General features: G+C 35.7%; 6 protein-coding genes across 6 annotated transcripts; 3 read left to right on the forward strand and 3 right to left on the reverse strand. All coding sequences in view use genetic code 12, as the record gives it.

Annotated features, from left to right (window-relative positions):
- Positions 1 to 240: 240 nt before the first annotated feature.
- VPS13 (membrane morphogenesis protein) lies at positions 241 to 9,492 on the forward strand (the record flags this gene model as incomplete). Its single annotated transcript, XM_706771.2, has 1 exon — positions 241 to 9,492. One exon carries the CDS (start codon positions 241 to 243, stop codon positions 9,490 to 9,492), a length of 9,252 nt encoding a protein of 3,083 aa, XP_711864.2.
- Positions 9,493 to 9,631: 139 nt separating this feature from the next.
- On the reverse strand, positions 9,632 to 10,711 carry FMT1 (methionyl-tRNA formyltransferase; the record flags this gene model as incomplete). The annotated part of the gene is made up of 1 exon (XM_706773.2): positions 9,632 to 10,711. One exon carries the CDS (start codon positions 10,709 to 10,711, stop codon positions 9,632 to 9,634), a length of 1,080 nt encoding a protein of 359 aa, XP_711866.2.
- A 180-nt stretch (positions 10,712 to 10,891) lies between these two features.
- CAALFM_C406080WA (uncharacterized protein) lies at positions 10,892 to 11,068 on the forward strand (the record flags this gene model as incomplete). Its single annotated transcript, XM_019475393.1, has 1 exon — positions 10,892 to 11,068. The coding sequence occupies one exon, from the start codon at positions 10,892 to 10,894 to the stop codon at positions 11,066 to 11,068; it is 177 nt and encodes a 58-aa protein (XP_019330938.1).
- Positions 11,069 to 11,101: 33 nt separating this feature from the next.
- CAALFM_C406090CA (uncharacterized protein) lies at positions 11,102 to 13,504 on the reverse strand (the record flags this gene model as incomplete). The annotated part of the gene is made up of 1 exon (XM_706775.2): positions 11,102 to 13,504. One exon carries the CDS (start codon positions 13,502 to 13,504, stop codon positions 11,102 to 11,104), a length of 2,403 nt encoding a protein of 800 aa, XP_711868.2.
- Positions 13,505 to 13,750: 246 nt separating this feature from the next.
- Positions 13,751 to 16,243, forward strand: CWH41 (Cwh41p; the record flags this gene model as incomplete). Its single annotated transcript, XM_706776.2, has 1 exon — positions 13,751 to 16,243. One exon carries the CDS (start codon positions 13,751 to 13,753, stop codon positions 16,241 to 16,243), a length of 2,493 nt encoding a protein of 830 aa, XP_711869.2.
- Positions 16,244 to 16,384: 141 nt separating this feature from the next.
- On the reverse strand, positions 16,385 to 18,493 carry TRP5 (tryptophan synthase; the record flags this gene model as incomplete). Its single annotated transcript, XM_705220.2, has 1 exon — positions 16,385 to 18,493. One exon carries the CDS (start codon positions 18,491 to 18,493, stop codon positions 16,385 to 16,387), a length of 2,109 nt encoding a protein of 702 aa, XP_710312.1.
- Positions 18,494 to 19,245: the final 752 nt, after the last annotated feature.

The raw sequence follows: 19,245 nt of genomic DNA on the forward strand, positions 1-19,245 counted from the left end.
CTATTTTCTAATTTTACTTGTACTACAAATTGACAAACGACATCAATTAGAAAGACGTCTCCTATTTGTTGGCAATTTATTCCTGAAATTCTTTTTCCTTTTTAATTTTACCTTTTTTTTCAATCATTATTTTCTCCTTAATTTATAAAACTAACCAATCCATTTTTATCAAAAACGATAGATCACACTTATCCATTAAAGAACTTTCAGAGATTAGTTGATTTACTACAGCGCTAGAATATGTTTGAGTCACTCGTAGCAAACTTGGTAAATCGTTTCTTGGGATCTTATTTGGAAAATTTCGACACAAACCAGTTAAACATTGGAATATGGAGTGGAGATGTTAAATTGAGAAATTTGCGTCTAAGGAAAGAGAGTCTTGATAAATTCAAATTACCAGTAGATGTTAAATTTGGTCAATTGGGGCAATTGACTTTACAAATTCCATGGTCAAACTTAAAAGGGAAACCAGTTAGAGTTATTATCGAAGATGTCTATTTATTGGTATCACCTAAAATTATTCAAGATTATGATTTAGAAGAGGAGGAATTGAGACTGCAAGCGGTAAAAAAGGAAAAATTGGCTCAGTTAGAAACATTTTTGGATGCAAAATCACAAGAGTTGGGTACCGATTTAGAGAATGAAACCTTTGTTGAATCCTTAGTAACCAAAATAGTGGATAACCTCCAAGTCACTATAAAGAACATACATTTAAAGTATGAGGATGATTCTGTTTTAACCGAGACTCCATATTCGATAGGATTTACTTTGGATGAATTGTCAGCAGTTTCAACAGACGAGGATTGGGTACCTTCCTTTATCAATATTACCCAATCGCTTACAAGGAAATTATTGACTTTGAAGAACCTTTCTTGTTACATGGATACTCAGGGGACTGAGTTGTATTCAAATCTCAATCGTGAAGAAATGCATGATGCTTTCCAAAAAACGTTGACTGACATAGAATATTTATTAAAACCCGTCACCGGTAATGGTAAGTTGACAGTTAATAAGACTGGAACAACCGCATCTATCCCGCATATTGATACAGACTTATTTTTTGAGGAATTTGGAGTTGAATTGAATTCCCAACAATATCAAAATTTGTTGTGGACTGCATCCAAATTTCACTGGTTTATGAAAACTGAAAAATTTAGAAAATTTCGTCCTAAAATTGCACCCAGTGAATCTCCAAAGGAATGGTTTCAATATGCAGCCAAGGCTGTGTTAGATGAAATACACGAAAGAAATTATAAGTGGAGTTGGGCATACTTTGAGAAAAGACGAGACCAGAGAAAGGAATATATCAAATTATGGAAATTAAAATTAGAAAACAAAATGTCGCCTGAGCAACAAAAATCACTTGATGATTTGGAATGGGACTTACCTTATGAAGATATAAAACTATATCGTTCATTCACTAGAAATGAATTGAAGAAAGAAAAGAAGAATATTTCTACCTTGTACGACACTGAGAGTAAATCTGCCAATGATGCCCAATCTACTGGTGGCGGTGGCTGGCTTTCAAGCTGGTGGGGTGGGTCCAAACAGCTGAATGAGAGCAAAGAAAAACTGAATAACGAATCCCAATCTAGTGAAAAAATTGATCTTTCTTTGAGTGATGAACAACGGAAAGCACTTTATGATGCTATTGATTATGATGAGAATGCCGATGCAGTAACAGTGGATATTCCCGGAGAATGGGTGAAGATGCAAGTCACAATGCATTTAAACAAGGGGGGGTTTACTATCAAGCGCAACAAGACAACTACTTTAGGCGAAATTGTTTTTGAAGGCTGTAAAACACAGTTTTATGAGCGCCCAGATTCATTTCTCGCTAGTTTCCAGATGGAGGAGTTTAGAATTGAAGACAACACCGATACATCTCTATACAAACATATAGTTAGTGTCAAGCAAGATGAAGAAAACCACCAAGGTGATAGCTTTGAAAAGCCCTTTTTGCAGTTATCGTTTGAAAACAATCCATTGGATCAAGAAGCAGACTCAATTCTTGTTGGAAAATTGAAATCGATGACTATTTATTACAACCCCAAGTTCATAGAAGAAATTATCAAATTTTTCACGCCACCTAAAATTCATTTAGATACCGTGGGAGCAATTATGAATGCAGCGGAGTCAACTGTCGAAGGATTGACTACTCAGACTAGAATGGGGTTAGAATATGCATTGGAAGAGCACAAAACAATAAATGTCAAGTTGGATTTACAAACACCTTTGATAATTCTACCACTTGATCCTGCTAGTGTGAAGTCCCCAGTAGCTATTCTTGATGCAGGGCATATAAGTGTAATCAGCGATTTAGTTGATAAATCAAAAATTAAAGAATACAAGGAGAAACAGCAATACTCTGCTGAGGATTGGGAGAGTTTGAAAAACTTGATGTATGATCAATTCCATGTGAATCTTGAAGACGCAAGATTTTTAGTGGGACACAATATCAAAACCACAATGGAGCAGTTGTATTCCACCGATAGATCAACATATGTTTTAGATACATTCAATTTGGGTTTACTTTTAGGTATTTCTATTATTCCAGATGCCCAAAACTTGGCTAGAATAAGAATACGTGGAGATGTCCCCAAGGTTGCCTTAGCCATTAATGATTTCCAGTATAAGACTTTAATGCAGATTATAGATGTGGCAATTCCCAACACAGATTTTGAAAGTTCGGATTCTTCCAGTATTTTTAATGCATTTGGTAACAACAGGGGTATTGAGGATGTTGATATTGAAGATTCTACCCAACCGATCAGTAAGCCTAATGCTCCAACAAATAAAGATCAGCATCAATTTGAGTTTGATTTGAATGTTAAGTTGGTGCAGATTTCGCTCTCTAGATGCATAGATGCGGTAACATTGCAAACGGAGCCATTGGCGGAAATTGTTGGTGAGTCCATGGCATTGAATTTCTACAAAACCCTTGCCGACATGTATTTAACATTAAGTGTTTTTGACATCAGCTTATTGGATCACATTGAAAAATCAGGAGTGCCAGAGTTTCAAAAGTTAGTATCGTCAAATAGTGAAGGTGAAAAGAAGAACTTGCTTGAAATGAAATACTCACGAAAGCAAAGGTTGGTTATGTTTAAAAATAAAGAGATCGAGGTATTCGACCAAGATGTCGATATGCAAATTGCTGTTGTCAAATTCGTGGTTACAAGAAAATCTTACTTGAGCTTGTTGAATTTTGTGTTAAATACTTTTACTGATCCAAACGCACCAGCAACACCAGCTGACGAGTTAATAAATGCCAGTTCAAGCGAAGATACTTCACCACAGAAAATTAATGTCAATGTTGCATTAGAAAGTATAATTATCGTTCTTAATGAAGATGGCATCAAATTGGCGACATTACAGTTGAGCTCGGCTGAAGTGAAAGTGTTCTTGTTACCGGATACAATGGATATACAAGGTAAACTTGGAGCATTTGCATTGCATGATGAAGTAAACCAAGGCTCTCCCAGAGATTCGTTGATTAGAAATCTTATTCACATTGATGGTGACAATTTGGCTCAGTTTTCTTATAAGGCTTACGATAATGTCACTCAAAATAAACCATCAGTTGTGGAATTTGAAACAGGTGCTATCACAATAAATTTTATCGAGGCATCATTCAATAGAATATTGGCGTATTTAAGTCAGTTCCTTAAAATGAAGGCAATCTATGATAGTGCACGTCAAGCTGCCATCAATCAGTCTGCCCAATTACCTGCTCAATTATTGTTTAATGTTTTAATCCATGCACCTACAATCGTTTTTCCATTTGTAAATCATAATACTAACAAGTTAGTGGCCAATTTGGGAGAGATTTATGCCCATAATCAATACAAAGATTCAAGTAATACGATACAAGTTGGTATTCGTAATGTTAATGTTATGTCACATTTGGAGTTTGAAAATGATATAAAACAAGATCTGCATATGGTAGATGATTTGGATATTTCCTTTGATATAGCATATTCAGAGAAATACGTTAAAGACGTACCAACGTTTGTGGTACGTGGCAAGATGCCCGAGTTAGATTTGCATCTAACTGAAATTCAATTAAAAATGTTGACACAGCTCTCTGATTCTGTGAACAGAGCCTTTACGTTTGATGACTCAGATTCTAATTTACAGGATGTTGAAGAAGATGCTGTTTATGCGAACGAAGTTCTCAGACACAACACTCAAATGATACATGCTGAATCACCCCAACAGCCAGCAGCAATAGTTTCTCCTGATACCGAGGATACCGATATCCCTGGAAATCATAAAATGGTTGACTTAAAGTTTGACGTTCCTCGAGTAGCTTTGACTATTTACAATGGAACTTCGAGTACTGCTACGTTGAAAGATTACTCATTGTCTTCTTTTACAATGAACAAATTTATTTGCGAATTTGATATGTTGCACGATGGGCACTTTAATGCCAATGTTAAAATCAAGTCATTTGTTGTCAAAGATACCAGAGTTAATACAGATAGCAAATTCCCTGTGATCATTCCTAGCGTTGATGGTGTTGATAACCAATTCACGTTGTTAGTTACGACCGAAGGTCCTGCAGAAAGTAGGAATATAACTGCTATGTTAACAATCGAGAAACCCCAAACAATATTAGCACTCGACTACTTGTTCGAAGTACAACTGTTTATAAACAAGGCAATTGAACAAGAAGCATCGCCACCTTTTGCTGAGAGGCCAAGACAACAGTCTAGAACGTCTATTACAACAAGTTCTGCAAAAATTCTAAACACTGAAACTACTAAACCGGAAAACCTGAGTTCAAGCAAGGTAGGGTTTTCACTCAATATAATCGAGCCATCTGTTCTTTTACTTGCAGATGATACCCGAGAAAATACTGAAGCAGTTGTGTTCAAAGTTGGACAAATTTTAGTTACTCAACAGAATGTAATCTCGTTAGCTGCAAATAACATTGGAATGTATTTGATGGATATGAACGAGCAGGATACTTCTCGGTATAGAATTATTGATGATTTTTCCATATCTTTTGCACATGATTCCCGTGGCTCTACCGCCACCAAGTTCTTGACAAACATTCAAGCATCCATAGATCCATTAATTGTAAGAGTTTCGTTGAGAGATATTCGACTTGCATTGGGTATATTCAATAGAGCCAATGAGCTATACATGAAGCACCAAGGTGTTGTAGAGGATACATCGAATTCAGAAGAGTTTCAGTTTTCAAAGAATTTCAAAAAGAGGCTTTCACAATACGCTCCGAGTGTACTTTCAACATATTCCGATGATTCTGATTATGAGGCTCCTCGAATTCCAGAAGGTGTTGCTATTGTGAAAGGTGAAGAGATGAATGCCAATTTTGGTGGTTTGAGATTTGTTTTGATTGGTGATGTATCAGAATTGCCTGTCCTTGATATGAAAATCAAACCTTTTGAAGCACGAGCAATTAACTGGTCCACGGATCTTAATGCTGAGGTACATATTGAGCATTATATAAATATATTCAATTATGCACGATCATCTTGGGAGCCATTGGTTGAAAGTTGGCCAATAGCAGTTTACATGTCAAAATCCCGACACCCAAAGCCTCAATTATTAGTAGAGGTGATTTCTAGACAGGTAGCTCAAGTGACGCTTACATCCAAAGCAGTAGCATTGCTATCTCAAGTATCCGATTTGATTACTTCCAGAGAAAAATTAAAACCAAGAGGTGAAGATTACCCATACGTGATAGTGAATGAGACTGGTTTAGATTTGGAAGTTTGGAATGATGCAAATGAATTCGAAACCAAAACTGGAATCAAATCATGGGATTCTAAACCTTGGAGCTTTGAGGACTGGAGATCCATCCGTGAAAACTTGGATGCGGATGATGCTAGTACATTGGGAATCAGATTTGTTGATAGTGAGTACCAGAATATTGTCAGAGTATCAGCGTCTAGTGTTGGAGAGGAGTTGTATATTATGCAACCTCCCGTCTGTGGAGTTCATAATAGATTATCGGTTGATATTATGCTAAGAGAGGATAATGTCAAAGTTATTAGATTGAGATCAACAGTTATGATAGAGAATGACGCTGATATACCTATCATTATTGACATCAGCGATACAAGAGGGGATAAAGAATTGTGCATTGGGTCTAAGGAAACGAAGTCTTTACCTATTGATTTGGTTTATGGAGGGAAATTGAAGATTAAACCAGAGACCAATATTTCATACGGTTGGTCTGAAGAGCAACTATACTGGAAGGATGCTATGAAAGGTTGTATTGCACTAAGTTGTCGTGCAACAAGTAAAGACGATAAGTCTGTTTATTATTTTCAAGCAGAGGCAGTATATGACAAAGAGGAACCTTTGGCCAATGTGTACCCACATATGAAATTAGTGGTGTCTGCACCATTAGAAATTGAGAACTTGCTTCCATTTGATTTCAAGTATAGATTATATGATAAACATGCAAGGAAAGATTGGACAGGCAGAGTAGAGAAAGGTGTCAAGAGTTATGTTCATGTTGTTAATTTGGAGAGCTTACTACTTCTTAGTGTTGAACCCGTGAACACCAGCTTTAAGAAATCGGAATTTGCTGTAATAAATCATCCCAAGAAAAGTGAATTTGAAAGAGAAAATACAATTACATTACAAGATGTTAACAACAGGATACTCAAGTTGAGGATATATTACCCTAGAAAAAAGTCAGATAGTACAAGTTTAAAAGTTGTGATTTATTCCCCATATATTATTTTGAATCGATCGAATTTGAATTTAGCTATCAGCGAGCGAGGTAACACTATTGAACTGCTTGGTAGGTCTGATGAAGAACGCAAGATTACACCTGTTATGTTTTCATTTGAGAAGCATGGTGACACCAAGAATCGAGCAATCATAAGAGCCGAAGATTCGATTTGGTCTCAGCCTATGAGTTTTGATGCTCTTGGGCAATCGAATGAAGTCAAATTACAGATTACGGGGAAACAAATGGAAATTGATCTTGGTGTCACAGTTTCAGAAGGAGAAGGCAAATACAATTTAACTAAGGTTATAAGCATTACTCCGAGATATATCTTTGTCAATAAGCTAGAAGAAGAGTTGCAGATTGTGGAAGTTGGCACCACAAAACATTTGTCTATAAAGTCTGGTGGATCGTTGCCCCTTTATGGTTTGCGCATGCTAGAGAAAAAGAATTTGATGATGAAGTTCCCACAAGCATCAGGATCAATGTCTTGGTCACAGCCATTCTGTATTAATGATGTTGGACAAATGTTTGTGAAAGTACTTAAAAAGGATGTGGGACAAGTATTGGTGAAAGCCACGATAATGCTAGAAGATGCAACCGTGTTTATTCATATAGAAAATGGTAATGATCAATGGCCATTTTCTATTCGAAACTTTACTAATGAAGAGTTCTATATTTACCAGAACGATCCAAATATTAATGCCAATGGTGAAGTTGTAAAAAGTGAAACACCATATAAACCAATCTATTACAAGGTTCCACCAAAAAGTGTAATGCCGTATGCATATGATTATCCGAATGCTATTATCAAGGAAATAATCATTAGATCACATGGACGAGAGCGTGCGGTAAGTTTGGCAGAAATTGGTAACTTGAAGCCCTTTAGACTTCCTGCTACAAATGACAAGGAACAGAGAATTGTTGACCTCAATGTTGTTGCTGATGGACCTACACAATCCTTGGTTATTTCAAATTATGACCCATCCAGTAGTCTATACCAGATAAAAGGTGGTTCGACTTCGTCGAGCTCAGTGGCAAATAGTCACACTGGTCAATTTGAAGCGGTAGAAAATGATGAAAATTACCACACCAAAATCGTTACAAAGTTTGACGGATTTGGGGTGTCTTTGATCAATACAAGAGATCAAGAATTGTGTTATATAACTTTGAAAGGATTAGAGTTTAGATATAATGAGTCTAATTTGTATCAAAATATTAGTGCAAAATTGAAATGGATTCAGATTGATAATCAACTTTATGGAGGCATATTCCCAATTATTTTATACCCAAGTGTTATTCCGAAAACCGGGAAAGAGTTGAATAGCCATCCAGCATTCTCGGGATCTATCTGCCGTGTGAAAGATGATACACATGGTGTATTGTTCATTAAGTATGCTACCCTTTTGTTGCAAGAAATGACATTAGAGATTGATGAAGATTTCCTTTTTGCATTATTGGATTTTTCCAAGTTTCCAGGGGCATCATGGAACAAGCAACATGTAGACAGGCTATGTGATGACAACTTGAATATACCCGAGCCAGCTAAGCTTAGCGACACCAGCGATATATATTTTGAAGCATTACATTTACAACCACTTCAAGCAAACTTATCATTTGTGCGAACCGAAAGGGTCAATGCAGAGGATAAGGGTTCATCCCAAAACACATTGATGTTTTTCGTTAATATTTTGACAATGGCAATCGGAAATATAAATGATGCACCAATAAAGTTAAATGCTTTGTTTATTGAAAATATAAGGGTACCGATCCCAATTTTGGCTGATTCAATTCAAACACATTATAGCCAAGCCTTTTTCTATCAGCTTCATAATATCATTGGATCAGCTGACTTTTTGGGGAATCCAGTGGGTTTGTTTAATTTGCTTTCTTCGGGTGTCATTGATATATTTTATGAACCTTACCAAGGATTTGTTTTGAATGACCGTCCGCAAGAGTTAGGGATTGGTATTGCTAAGGGTGGATTGAGTTTTGTTAAGAAGTCTGTTTTTGGATTTTCCGATTCTATTTCGAAGGTAACTGGATCTATTGCTAAAGGGTTGTCGGTAGCCACTATGGATAAACTGTTCCAAGAACGCCGTCGTTTGAATACAAGGAGAAACAGACCAAAACACGCATTGTATGGGTTCGCTACTGGTGCTAATTCTTTTTTCGATTCGTTGTCTTCAGGTGTTACGGGAGTGGCCACAGCTCCTATTGAAGGGGCAAATAGTGATGGCGCTGCAGGATTTTTCAAGGGGCTAGGCAAAGGAATTATTGGATTGCCCACAAAAACCGCCATTGGGTTTTTTGATTTGGCATCAAATGTCAGTGAGGGAATTCGTAATACCACGACTGTTTTCGATAGTGAGGGGTTAGATAAGGTTCGATTGCCACGATATGTAAACCCTAATGGGGTTGTCAAGCCATATTCACAAAGAGAAGCACAAGGTCAATTTTGGCTTAATAATGTGGATGGTGGTGTCTACTATAATCAAAAGTATTTGGCACATTTGCTTTTACCAGGCGAAGAGATTGCGGTTTTGATTTCCTTCAAATTGATAATTTTGTTTGATATAAATTCATTATTGTCGAAATGGGTAATTAAGTTTGAGCAAATCAAGTCGATTTCAGTTGAACCTACAGGATTGACAATTCAGTTGAAAGCTAAAAAGGGTCCATTCATACCTATTCCAGATAGAACTAGCAGAAATTTCTTATATCAGAAAATTGGTATTGCTGTTCAAGAATTTAACAAGCATTGTCAAGTAACTCTCTAGTCCTTTCTTTTTTTTTTTTTTTTGTCTATTTACAAGTATATGTATATTAAGGTTCAATAGAAGTACACATTTGTTGGTGTTTTTTTTATTTCTTACCTTATATATGTAGTTGGCATTGACTGGCCCTTTTTTTGTTCAATCAATTTATGAAATGTTTGGGCATGTCTGGTCCCACTTTTTTGGAATATGTGCCTATAAATTTTTCTGGGCTTTCCTCTTCTTGGGCTTGCATTTTTATTCTCTCAACTAAAACCCCACCTTTTTTGGCTTTAACAAGAAGTCCTTCTTCTACCAACAGAAAATCTCCTGGTTCTTTCAATTGTTCAAATGAGTCTGTTAACTGATACTCTTTGACGCAAGATAATATCACCCGTTGCTTTTCACATATTTGTTTTCTTTTTCTGATTACATTAACGTTTAGAAACGTAAAGATCGGCCCTAATGCATCGTATAGTCTCTTGATTTCTCGAGCCAGATATTTGTTCCAAAAAACTTGCAGTTTGGCTTTAGGGATTTTAGGAGCCATTGAACGTGTATAATTGTTTTCTATTGGGGTCGGGTTGACAAACAAGCCCTGGTCTATTGATTTAACTAAAAGATCACCTCCAATCTCGCCAAATTTTTTGAATAATGAAACAGAATTGTCATCATCCAGTATAGGTATTTCTGAAGATTGTATTATAATATCACCATGATCGAATTTTGTAGGATGTAATGTTTGAACGGTACATCCAGTAAATTTATCATCATTCAATAGGGCATACTGCAATGGTGACGAGCCACAATATTTCGGTAGAAGTGACGGGTGAACATTAAGTCCACCATACTTGCAATGTTGTATGAATGTTGAAGGAATGAGTCTACCATATGATACAGCGATCACAAGATTGAAAAGATATTGTTCTGAAAGCTGTCTTATTTCCTGAGAAGTATCCGCTCTCATTATGGATAGACCCTGTTGACTAGAAAATTTGCCAACTGGAAGATCCTGCACTGTTTTCATATATCTTCCTTGTGGCTTAAGGCTTCTTGTGATGACATGAACGCTATCGACCTTGTCTGGGTTTTTCTTTTGATATTGAATGAGCTTATTTAAACTGGCCACGCTAAAATTATCACTACCAAAAAATGCAATTTTCAAAGGGTCATGAGTTGATTGAGATATGTATCGTCGATAATGTGAAAATGCCCCACGACATAAATAAATAGGTGTTATCATTACACTATGAAGTGGCCAATCAAACCTGAATCAGCATTTCTTAGTGGAAAAAAAAAATCAGCTGGAAAAAAGAAAAAGAAAACAAACAATCAGAAAATATAAACAAACTTTAGGTGTTAGACATTCATTGAAACACAATCAACCATCAATTACATTTATTCTAAATAGTACATACTTACCATGCCACCTGACCCAAATTCCATGATTGTTGAATTGGCCCGTCTTATGAATTGTGTTCAACTAGACGAAACTGTTTTGCAGTTGTGTATAAAGTTATTAGATGAAGGAGCAAATCCACAACAATTGGCCAAACACATTCTTGCAATCAAAAAAGAAACTAATTCAATACTAACCTAAACTAGCAACACAGCAGCTGGCTCTATCAGCAATCTATGCAAATCCTCCTTTCTTCTTCCGTTTCTTTTTAGGCTGCGAACCTGATCTTGATTGGCTTCCTTGTGATGATATTGACCTTTGTGAAGGGAAACTAGAAATAGATGGAACAGTTGAGTTTAAAGATGAAGGGAGTAATGTTTGTGTTTGTGAATTTTGAGTCAAAACTTGCTGGCGAAGACTTGGTTGTGAGTTTACTCTGAGTGCCGGAATCGACGACTTAATGGTTGGAATCATAAACTGGGAATCATGCTGAGTAGGTGTAAGACCCTCTGTTTGGGAGTTATCATCGTTGTCTTCCTCGTCCCATTCATTCAACAATGTTTGTACCTTTTCTGGTGCATTGGCTATAGATTTTTGCAATTTTTCCTGTAAATCGTCTGATTCGTATTGACATTTTATTAGGGATAATCCTATTAATATGGATGCTGCTAGTTTTGACGATGGTTTATTATGGGTAGGGTAGATTTGCTCTAACATTTGGTAAATATCATATATGTGTGTGTTTGTTTCCTTTTTATTAATAAACTTGTTCCTTCGTATGAATGAATTATTGATTAAACTTTTCACTTTTAGGCGCTCTGGAGGTAATGAGTTCTCTAATTGCACAATCATATCATCTAATTCCAACAAATCAGTTACCCCTAACGGTACACTATTACAGACTTCGTATAATGAGAAATAATTCAGTTGTTGTGCAGCTTGAGAATTACCCATTTGGGCAAATCCGTTTCCTAGTTCGTATGCATATCGCTGTATTAAATCAATCTGCTGTGATGCTGTAGTACAATCATGTTCACCTATATTTAAAAACTGGGGTATCATTTTTTTGATTTCTTTCTTGGAAAACTGTTTCAAATAATTTGTTCTGTGCTTATTGACACTAGAATCTACCAATTTGGAATGAAACAGGGAATTGGAAATATCATTCTCATTTTTGCTAATTAAACGTCTCAGATGAATTGCTAACCCGGTAGTTAATTCAAAAATTAACAATGCGTCCTCTGTTTTGGTGATGTTTATTTGTCTCAAATCGTAATTATCAGAACTCTTTCTAAAATAGTAAGGATCTCGTAAACTATATGGCTTATTACCTTTAAATCCGAATGAATAAACAATAACTAAGGGGTTCACTTGTGAATATAAAAAGCAAGTAAACACTTTCGGAGAAGTTTCCACAACTTTAAATTTTAATGATGGGTCACTATCATCTAAAAAATGTTTCCAGGATAATAATCTTGTCATGCTGTCATTAGCACTAAACCAAATCAATTCTTTTGAGGTCAACAAAAACATGTACTCATCAACCACATTCACATCTCTTATTCGAGACCACGTATTCGAAGTAACTATTATCTTTCCCGAAGACTCTGAATTAGGCATAACCTTCAAGATTTCTACTCTTGAAATAATAAGTAAGTGATCACACAGTGGGAGCCAACAAATGCGTCGCCAGTTGGACAATGATTGTGAATCCGATAATTCTTTGACAAATTGTTCCTTGATAAACTTTCTTATACTTGGTACTGTTTTATTGACATACCACACAGTCAAATTACCCTTGATGTCCACCACCGCAACTTTCCTGCTGTCATTAGAGCTAAAGCGAACGTCGGCTAGCACGTTTCCAGCCAAGCAGTCTGCAGATATTTCTCCCAAGACAAATAGCACCACATTTGGGATCACTTCAATATACGTAAGCTTATCTAGACAAATGTTTAAAATGTACACCTTGGCACCTGTTCGAACTGCCACCAATCCAACACCATCAATTTTGTCTGAGACTTCAATTTGCAATATTGGGTCACAAAAGTCAATTTGGTATGCTGGCGATAGCACGATACAATCATCTTTTGATTCGTACGTTGTTATATTTAAAATTGACAGAGATTCGCCTGTTACAAATGTCATCAGATCAACATATGCATCCTCTGATTTAACAAAAATATCAAATGTTTGTAAAAGATCTCCATGAATAGGGTCATATGCCATGTTAGAAGTCAAAGACTTGGATTCAAACATGTATGCTCGTATTATATCTTGAGGTATATAGGTGTTATTGCTCAATTCTTTGGGTAGTTTCCCTTTAGGGGGGTTAATTGGGGAGTTAATTGTATTGGCCATTGATGAATTAATGTTGAACTTGGAAATTTGATTCTCTACCAATTCCTGATTACTATTTTGTTTAGGAGTTAATTCCACGGTTTCATCATTTAGTCTGGGGAACATCATAGGTATTGATTTCTTACTCATCTCGAAATCATTATGAGGAATCGTAATATTGGTATTTGCCAGTTGATCCTGGTTCTGTGCCTCTATTACAGAATCTATTGAAACTATAGCATTTCCATATACTCCATAGCTTAGTCGATTTCCAAGACCCTTTTTATGTGGCCACATATCAGAAGTAGGAATTTGTGTGGAACAACAATATCAAAGAAAGAACCCATACAAAACGAAAAAAAAAAGTGTACGAGTGTTATTACGTAATAAAACGTTTCTTCACTTTTGCTTCAAATTCGGTGTGTCTATTTTTTCGCTCACTTTATTTTGCACACACTTGGCATATTTTTCGTTCATCAATTCTCCAATTCAATACTTGGTGTATTTACTACTTTAGCAACCCTTTTTTTGAAACGATATAATATGAGATTGTTATCGTGGTTGCCATTTGTATTTCTTTTGGAAGTGATATTTGCCAGCAATCAAATAAAATTTGATTTGTATGACAACAATGAACTACAATCCAATAACGATACCGTTGATTTAGCAACCCAGTATTCACAAATATCCAATAGTTCATTATTATGGGGACCTTATCGATCAGCATTATATTTTGGACTTAGACCCAGATTTCCTCGATCCTTGCTATCAGGGTTAATGTGGTTTTCAATTAATGACTATGAAGGTATTGGTAAAATAAGACATTTCTATGAACAACATGACAAAATGTCGAAAGCCAATTGGGTGTCCTATGATCCAAGAATTGGTGGGAGGCAAATCATAGATGATGATGAATGTCATATCAAAATAATAATTGATTTTGTTAAAAGTGACGATGGATTGTCTTGGGGTGTTAAAATTAGAGCTAAACCTCATAAAGGTTTTGAAAATATAAAAACTTCTTTTATATGGTATAGTGGATTGGAAGGTGAACAAAAAGTCATTGAAGAAAATGGTGACGAGACCACGAGTAGAACTGGATTTTTGAAATTGGAGAATCCAAAAAATGTTTTAGGATATGAGGGAAATGTCAAATTTGCAGGTGTTTCAGAAGAATTGGGTGCATTTGAATTGGAAATTAACGATGGCCCCAAAACTAATGTCCATCCAGCTGGAAGAACCGATGTTGATCCTGAATTAGATCCTAGAAAGGCACATCATTATAGTTTGACTGTTCCAGATGATAATGTTTGGAGGGCAAGAGACATTTTCATGACAATGTTGCAAGAATCAATTCAAAAACTTGTTGAAAAATTTGGAGGTGTTGAAGCTATCCCACCAGAAAATTTGTTCATTCTTAGGGACTTACAAGATTTTGAAGGAAATTTACATTTTGTTCAAAAAGTGTATCAAGGGTCATGTGAATTTGATGTTGTATATAACAATGCATTAACACCGATCACAGAAAGAATCACTTTTGAGAATTTGAAATTTAGAATACAAAATTCTTTAAAGGCATTTGATGAAAAGTTTAATAACCATTTCGAATTGGCGCCTCCATTCAATTCCAAAAAATACAAAAAGTTTGGTAAAGAAGTATTGTCTGGGTTGTTAGGGGGACTTTCCTATTTTTATGGTGATCAGCTAGTTGATAGGGAAACTGTATTTGATGAAGATTCGTTTGAGAGTTACAAATTGGAAGGTACTTTTGAAGGCCCATACGAGTTGTTTACTTTGGTTCCTTCAAGACCATTTTTTCCACGAGGGTTTCTTTGGGATGAAGGGTTCCATTTATTGCCATTGTTGAATTATGACTCTGATTTAGTTTTAGAAATAACCAAATCTTGGTTTAATTTGATAGATGAAGATGGTTGGATTGCCCGTGAACAAATCTTGGGTAAAGAACTGAGATCAAGAGTACCAGCTGAATTTGTTGTACAAAGTCCACAAATTGTAAATCCTCCAACATTGACATTAGTTCTCACGTATCTACTTGATTCTGTGGTTGGAAATTATGATACCATTAATGAGCCAAAAAATGTCGATGAATCATTATCAAGAGAAAACTTGGGCGGCTTTGTGTTGAAAAACCCCGAAGTGTTAACAAATTATACCAAACAAGTGTATCCTAAATTGAAATCACATCTTGATATGTTTCGTCGAACTCAAAAAGGTTATGTTGAAGAATTTGACAGAGGAACAAACCCCGAAGCATATAGATGGAGAGGTAGAACCTTAACCCATTGTCTTGCTAGTGGGTTGGACGATTATCCTCGAGCATTACCTGCAGATGTAGCTGAATTGAATGTTGATTTGATATCATGGATTGGTATTATGACAAGATCTATCCGTTTAATGGCAGAGATTTTGAATATTGATGAGGATGTAGAAACCTATAAGAACCTAGAAAACGATATCATTGATAACATTGAAAAGTTACATTGGTCACCAGAAGATAAAACTTATTGTGATGTTTCAGTTAATGATGATGATGAGAATATTTTTGTTTGTTTCAAAGGATATATTTCATTATTCCCATTTTTAACCAAGTTGATCCCGGAAGCTAATACTGATAAATTAGAACACATTATAAATTTAATTTCCAACCCAGAAGAATTATGGACGCCTTATGGTATTAGATCTTTATCAAAAGCTGACGAATTTTATAAGACAGGTGAAGATTATTGGAGATCTCCAATATGGATACCAATAAATTATTTGATTTTGGATAGTATTCAAGATTATTATATTCGTAGCAAACATCATATGTCAACTAATTTACAAGAGAAATTTGCTAAAACTTATCATGATTTGAGGATAAATATTGTTAAAAATGTATTTGATCAAGCTGATAAAACTGGGTTTGTATGGGAACAATATAATGACGAAACAGGGGAAGCTCAAAGAGCTAAAAACTTTTTGGGCTGGTCATCTTTGGTCTTGATAATGATGACAATGCCTGAACATTTGCAATGAATGATATAAACGGCCATCACGTGGAAGACTAGACAAAATGGATTGTGTTGAGTATATTTTAGGTTATAGAGTCACAATAGATATATATATATATATATACTGTTATACACTTATTCTCTACACAAATCACATAAAACTTTTCTATACTTTTGAAGGATCTTCTTCAAATCTCAAGTCCCAGCCAATTTGTTCACCCAATTTAGGCAATACTTCGGCAACTGATTGGACATCTTTATCACCTCTACCAGATACATTGATGACAATATGTTGGTCTTTAGACATTGTTTTAGCCAATTCAACAGCACCATAAATAGCATGAGAACTTTCCAAAGCAGGAATGATACCTTCCAATTGTGATAATAATCTGAACCCTTCCAAAGCTTGTGCATCAGTAGCAGCAACAAACTCGGCTCTACCAATACTCTTCCAATAAGCCAATTCTGGACCAACACCTGGATAATCCAAACCAGCAGATACAGAATGAGTATCATGGACTTGACCATCATTATCTTGCAAAACATAAGTCTTAACCCCATGGAAAACACCAGGAATACCAGCTGTTAAAGTGGCAGAATGACGTTCAGTATCTAAGCCATCACCACCGGCTTCAACCCCTAATAATTTAACTTCTTTATCGTTTTCAAATGGAGAAAACATACCAGTGGAGTTGGAACCACCACCAACACAAGCAACAACTGCATTGGGCAATTTACCATTGTTTAAAGCTTTGAATTGTTCTTTGGTTTCTTGGCCAATGACACTTTGGAAAGTTCTAACCAAAGTAGGATATGGGTGAGGACCAATTGCTGATCCAACAACATAATGAGTAGTTTCTAAATTAGATACCCAAAATCTAAAAGCTTCAGAAGTGGCATCTCTTAAAGTTTGAGTCCCATTTTTAACTGGGACAACATTAGCACCTAAAATTTTCATTCTGAAAACATTCAATGCTTGACGTCTAGTATCTTCAGCTCCCATGAATACAGTACATTCCAATCCAAACTTGGCACAAGCAGTAGCAGTGGCGACACCATGTTGACCAGCACCAGTTTCAGCAATGATTTTCTTTTTACCTAATCTCTTGGCAATTAACACTTGAGCCAAAGCATTATTGATTTTATGGGAACCAGTATGGTTCAAATCTTCTCTTTTCAACCAGATTTGTGCTCCCCCAGCATGTTCAGATAATCTTTCTGCCTTGTGTAAAGAAGAAGGTCTTCCAATGTATGAATATAAATCTCTAAATTCTTTCCAAAATTCAGGATCAGCAACGGCATCTTCAAATCCTTTTTCTAATTCAGCCAAACAGGTGTGTAATGCTTCAGGGACATATTGACCACCGAAATCACCGAATCTTGGATTATATTTGTGGTTTTCTTCCAAAACTGGTTTAGTTTCTTTAGCTTGGTTATTGTTATTTCTTTCAAAAGTTTTAGGATAATTAGGTTTGAAGTCATTACCTAAAATAGATTGGACGTAATCATAAGCAACTTTACCTCTTTCACCTGGTTTAGAATCACCAATCAAAGTGATAATTTTTGATCCAATAACTACACCATCGGCAACTTCACCAACGGTCAAAAAATGTTCTCTAGTAGAAACCCCAAATCCAACGGCTAATGGAGTATCGGGTCCAGCATATTTTCTTACTCGATCACATAATTCTTGAATCCCCGTGGAAACTTTAGTTGAAGCACCAGTGGTACCCATTTTAGAAACAACATAAATAAATGAATCGGCGATTTCTCCCAAAATTTTTAATCTATCATTAGAAGTGGCAGGAGCAACCAATGGGACATATGATAAGCCATATTTGGTACACTCGGTTCTGAATTTGATTGCTTCTTCTGGTGGCAAATCAACGACAATGAACCCATTGGCACCAGCTTCGGCTGCATCTTTTAAAAATTTCTGTTCACCATATTTCAAAATTGGATTATAATATCCCATCAAAATAATTGGCACGGTGACACCTTGATCTCTGGCTTGAGATAATAATTCTAAACATTTAGGAACAGTGATTCCGTTATCTAAGGCAATATTGTTGGCTTGTTGAATAGTAGGACCATCAGCAATCGGATCAGAGAAGGGAACACCCAATTCAATAATGTCGACACCGGCATTTTGCATGTTTTGTAAAATAGGAATGGTATCGTCAATGGTAGGGAACCCTGCGGTGATGAAATTAACTAAGGCATTACGTCCTTCCTTTTTGCATCTGGCGAATGTTTCTTTAAGTAAAGCAGACATGTTCAACTAATGAATAATAAGACAAAATTATGTTGTATGCTTTTGGTGATTAGATTAATGGCAAAAGAAGTGTGTATTGTTATATTATCTGGAGAAATTTTTCAACAATAGTGACAGAAAAACTTGGTTGACAGAAAACTGAGAACACGAAAAAATGATGAGTCAACAGAAAAAAAAAAGAAAAGTAGCGTATAGCCTTATATGAAGGAATTGAGTTAACTAGTACCGAGCATGTGGTAGCAATGCTGGTTACATAATATCTACACTTAGTATTAGATCCGGTATTTGCTATTCAATGAATAATTTTAGCATTGGGATAGAATTAAAGGGCTTACAAGAGTTGCAACTGCTCAGTCTTTTTTGAGGTTGTAAACAGCTCCTTCCAAGTAGGTAGGCCCTGTGTATGTACACACTTTAGAAACTTCAGAATATTGTAATTAGTGTCAGGATTGATATTTTAATTACACAATCAGTCCTATAAAGGCTACAATTTATTCTTGAAAGAGGTATATTACTGTTGCGTTCAAAGAAGAAAAATGAAAATATACAGAAAAGAATATTCTTTTTTCTCAATTAACAATCAAAATAGTTTTATAAAAAAATTATTGCAAAATTTTATGGAAAATTCGTTCATAATCTATCCCAAAATATTTTCAAAAACCATTTCACTGAATAATCTACTGTGACGTCAATTTACTGCTTACAATTGAAATTATAAAAAGTTGGGGTAACTCTCATTAGAATAGAAAAAG

The sequence above is a fragment of the Candida albicans genome, chromosome 4 (genome assembly GCF_000182965.3).
Source record: "Candida albicans SC5314 chromosome 4, complete sequence".
Taxonomy (NCBI): Eukaryota; Fungi; Ascomycota; class Pichiomycetes; order Serinales; family Debaryomycetaceae; genus Candida; species Candida albicans.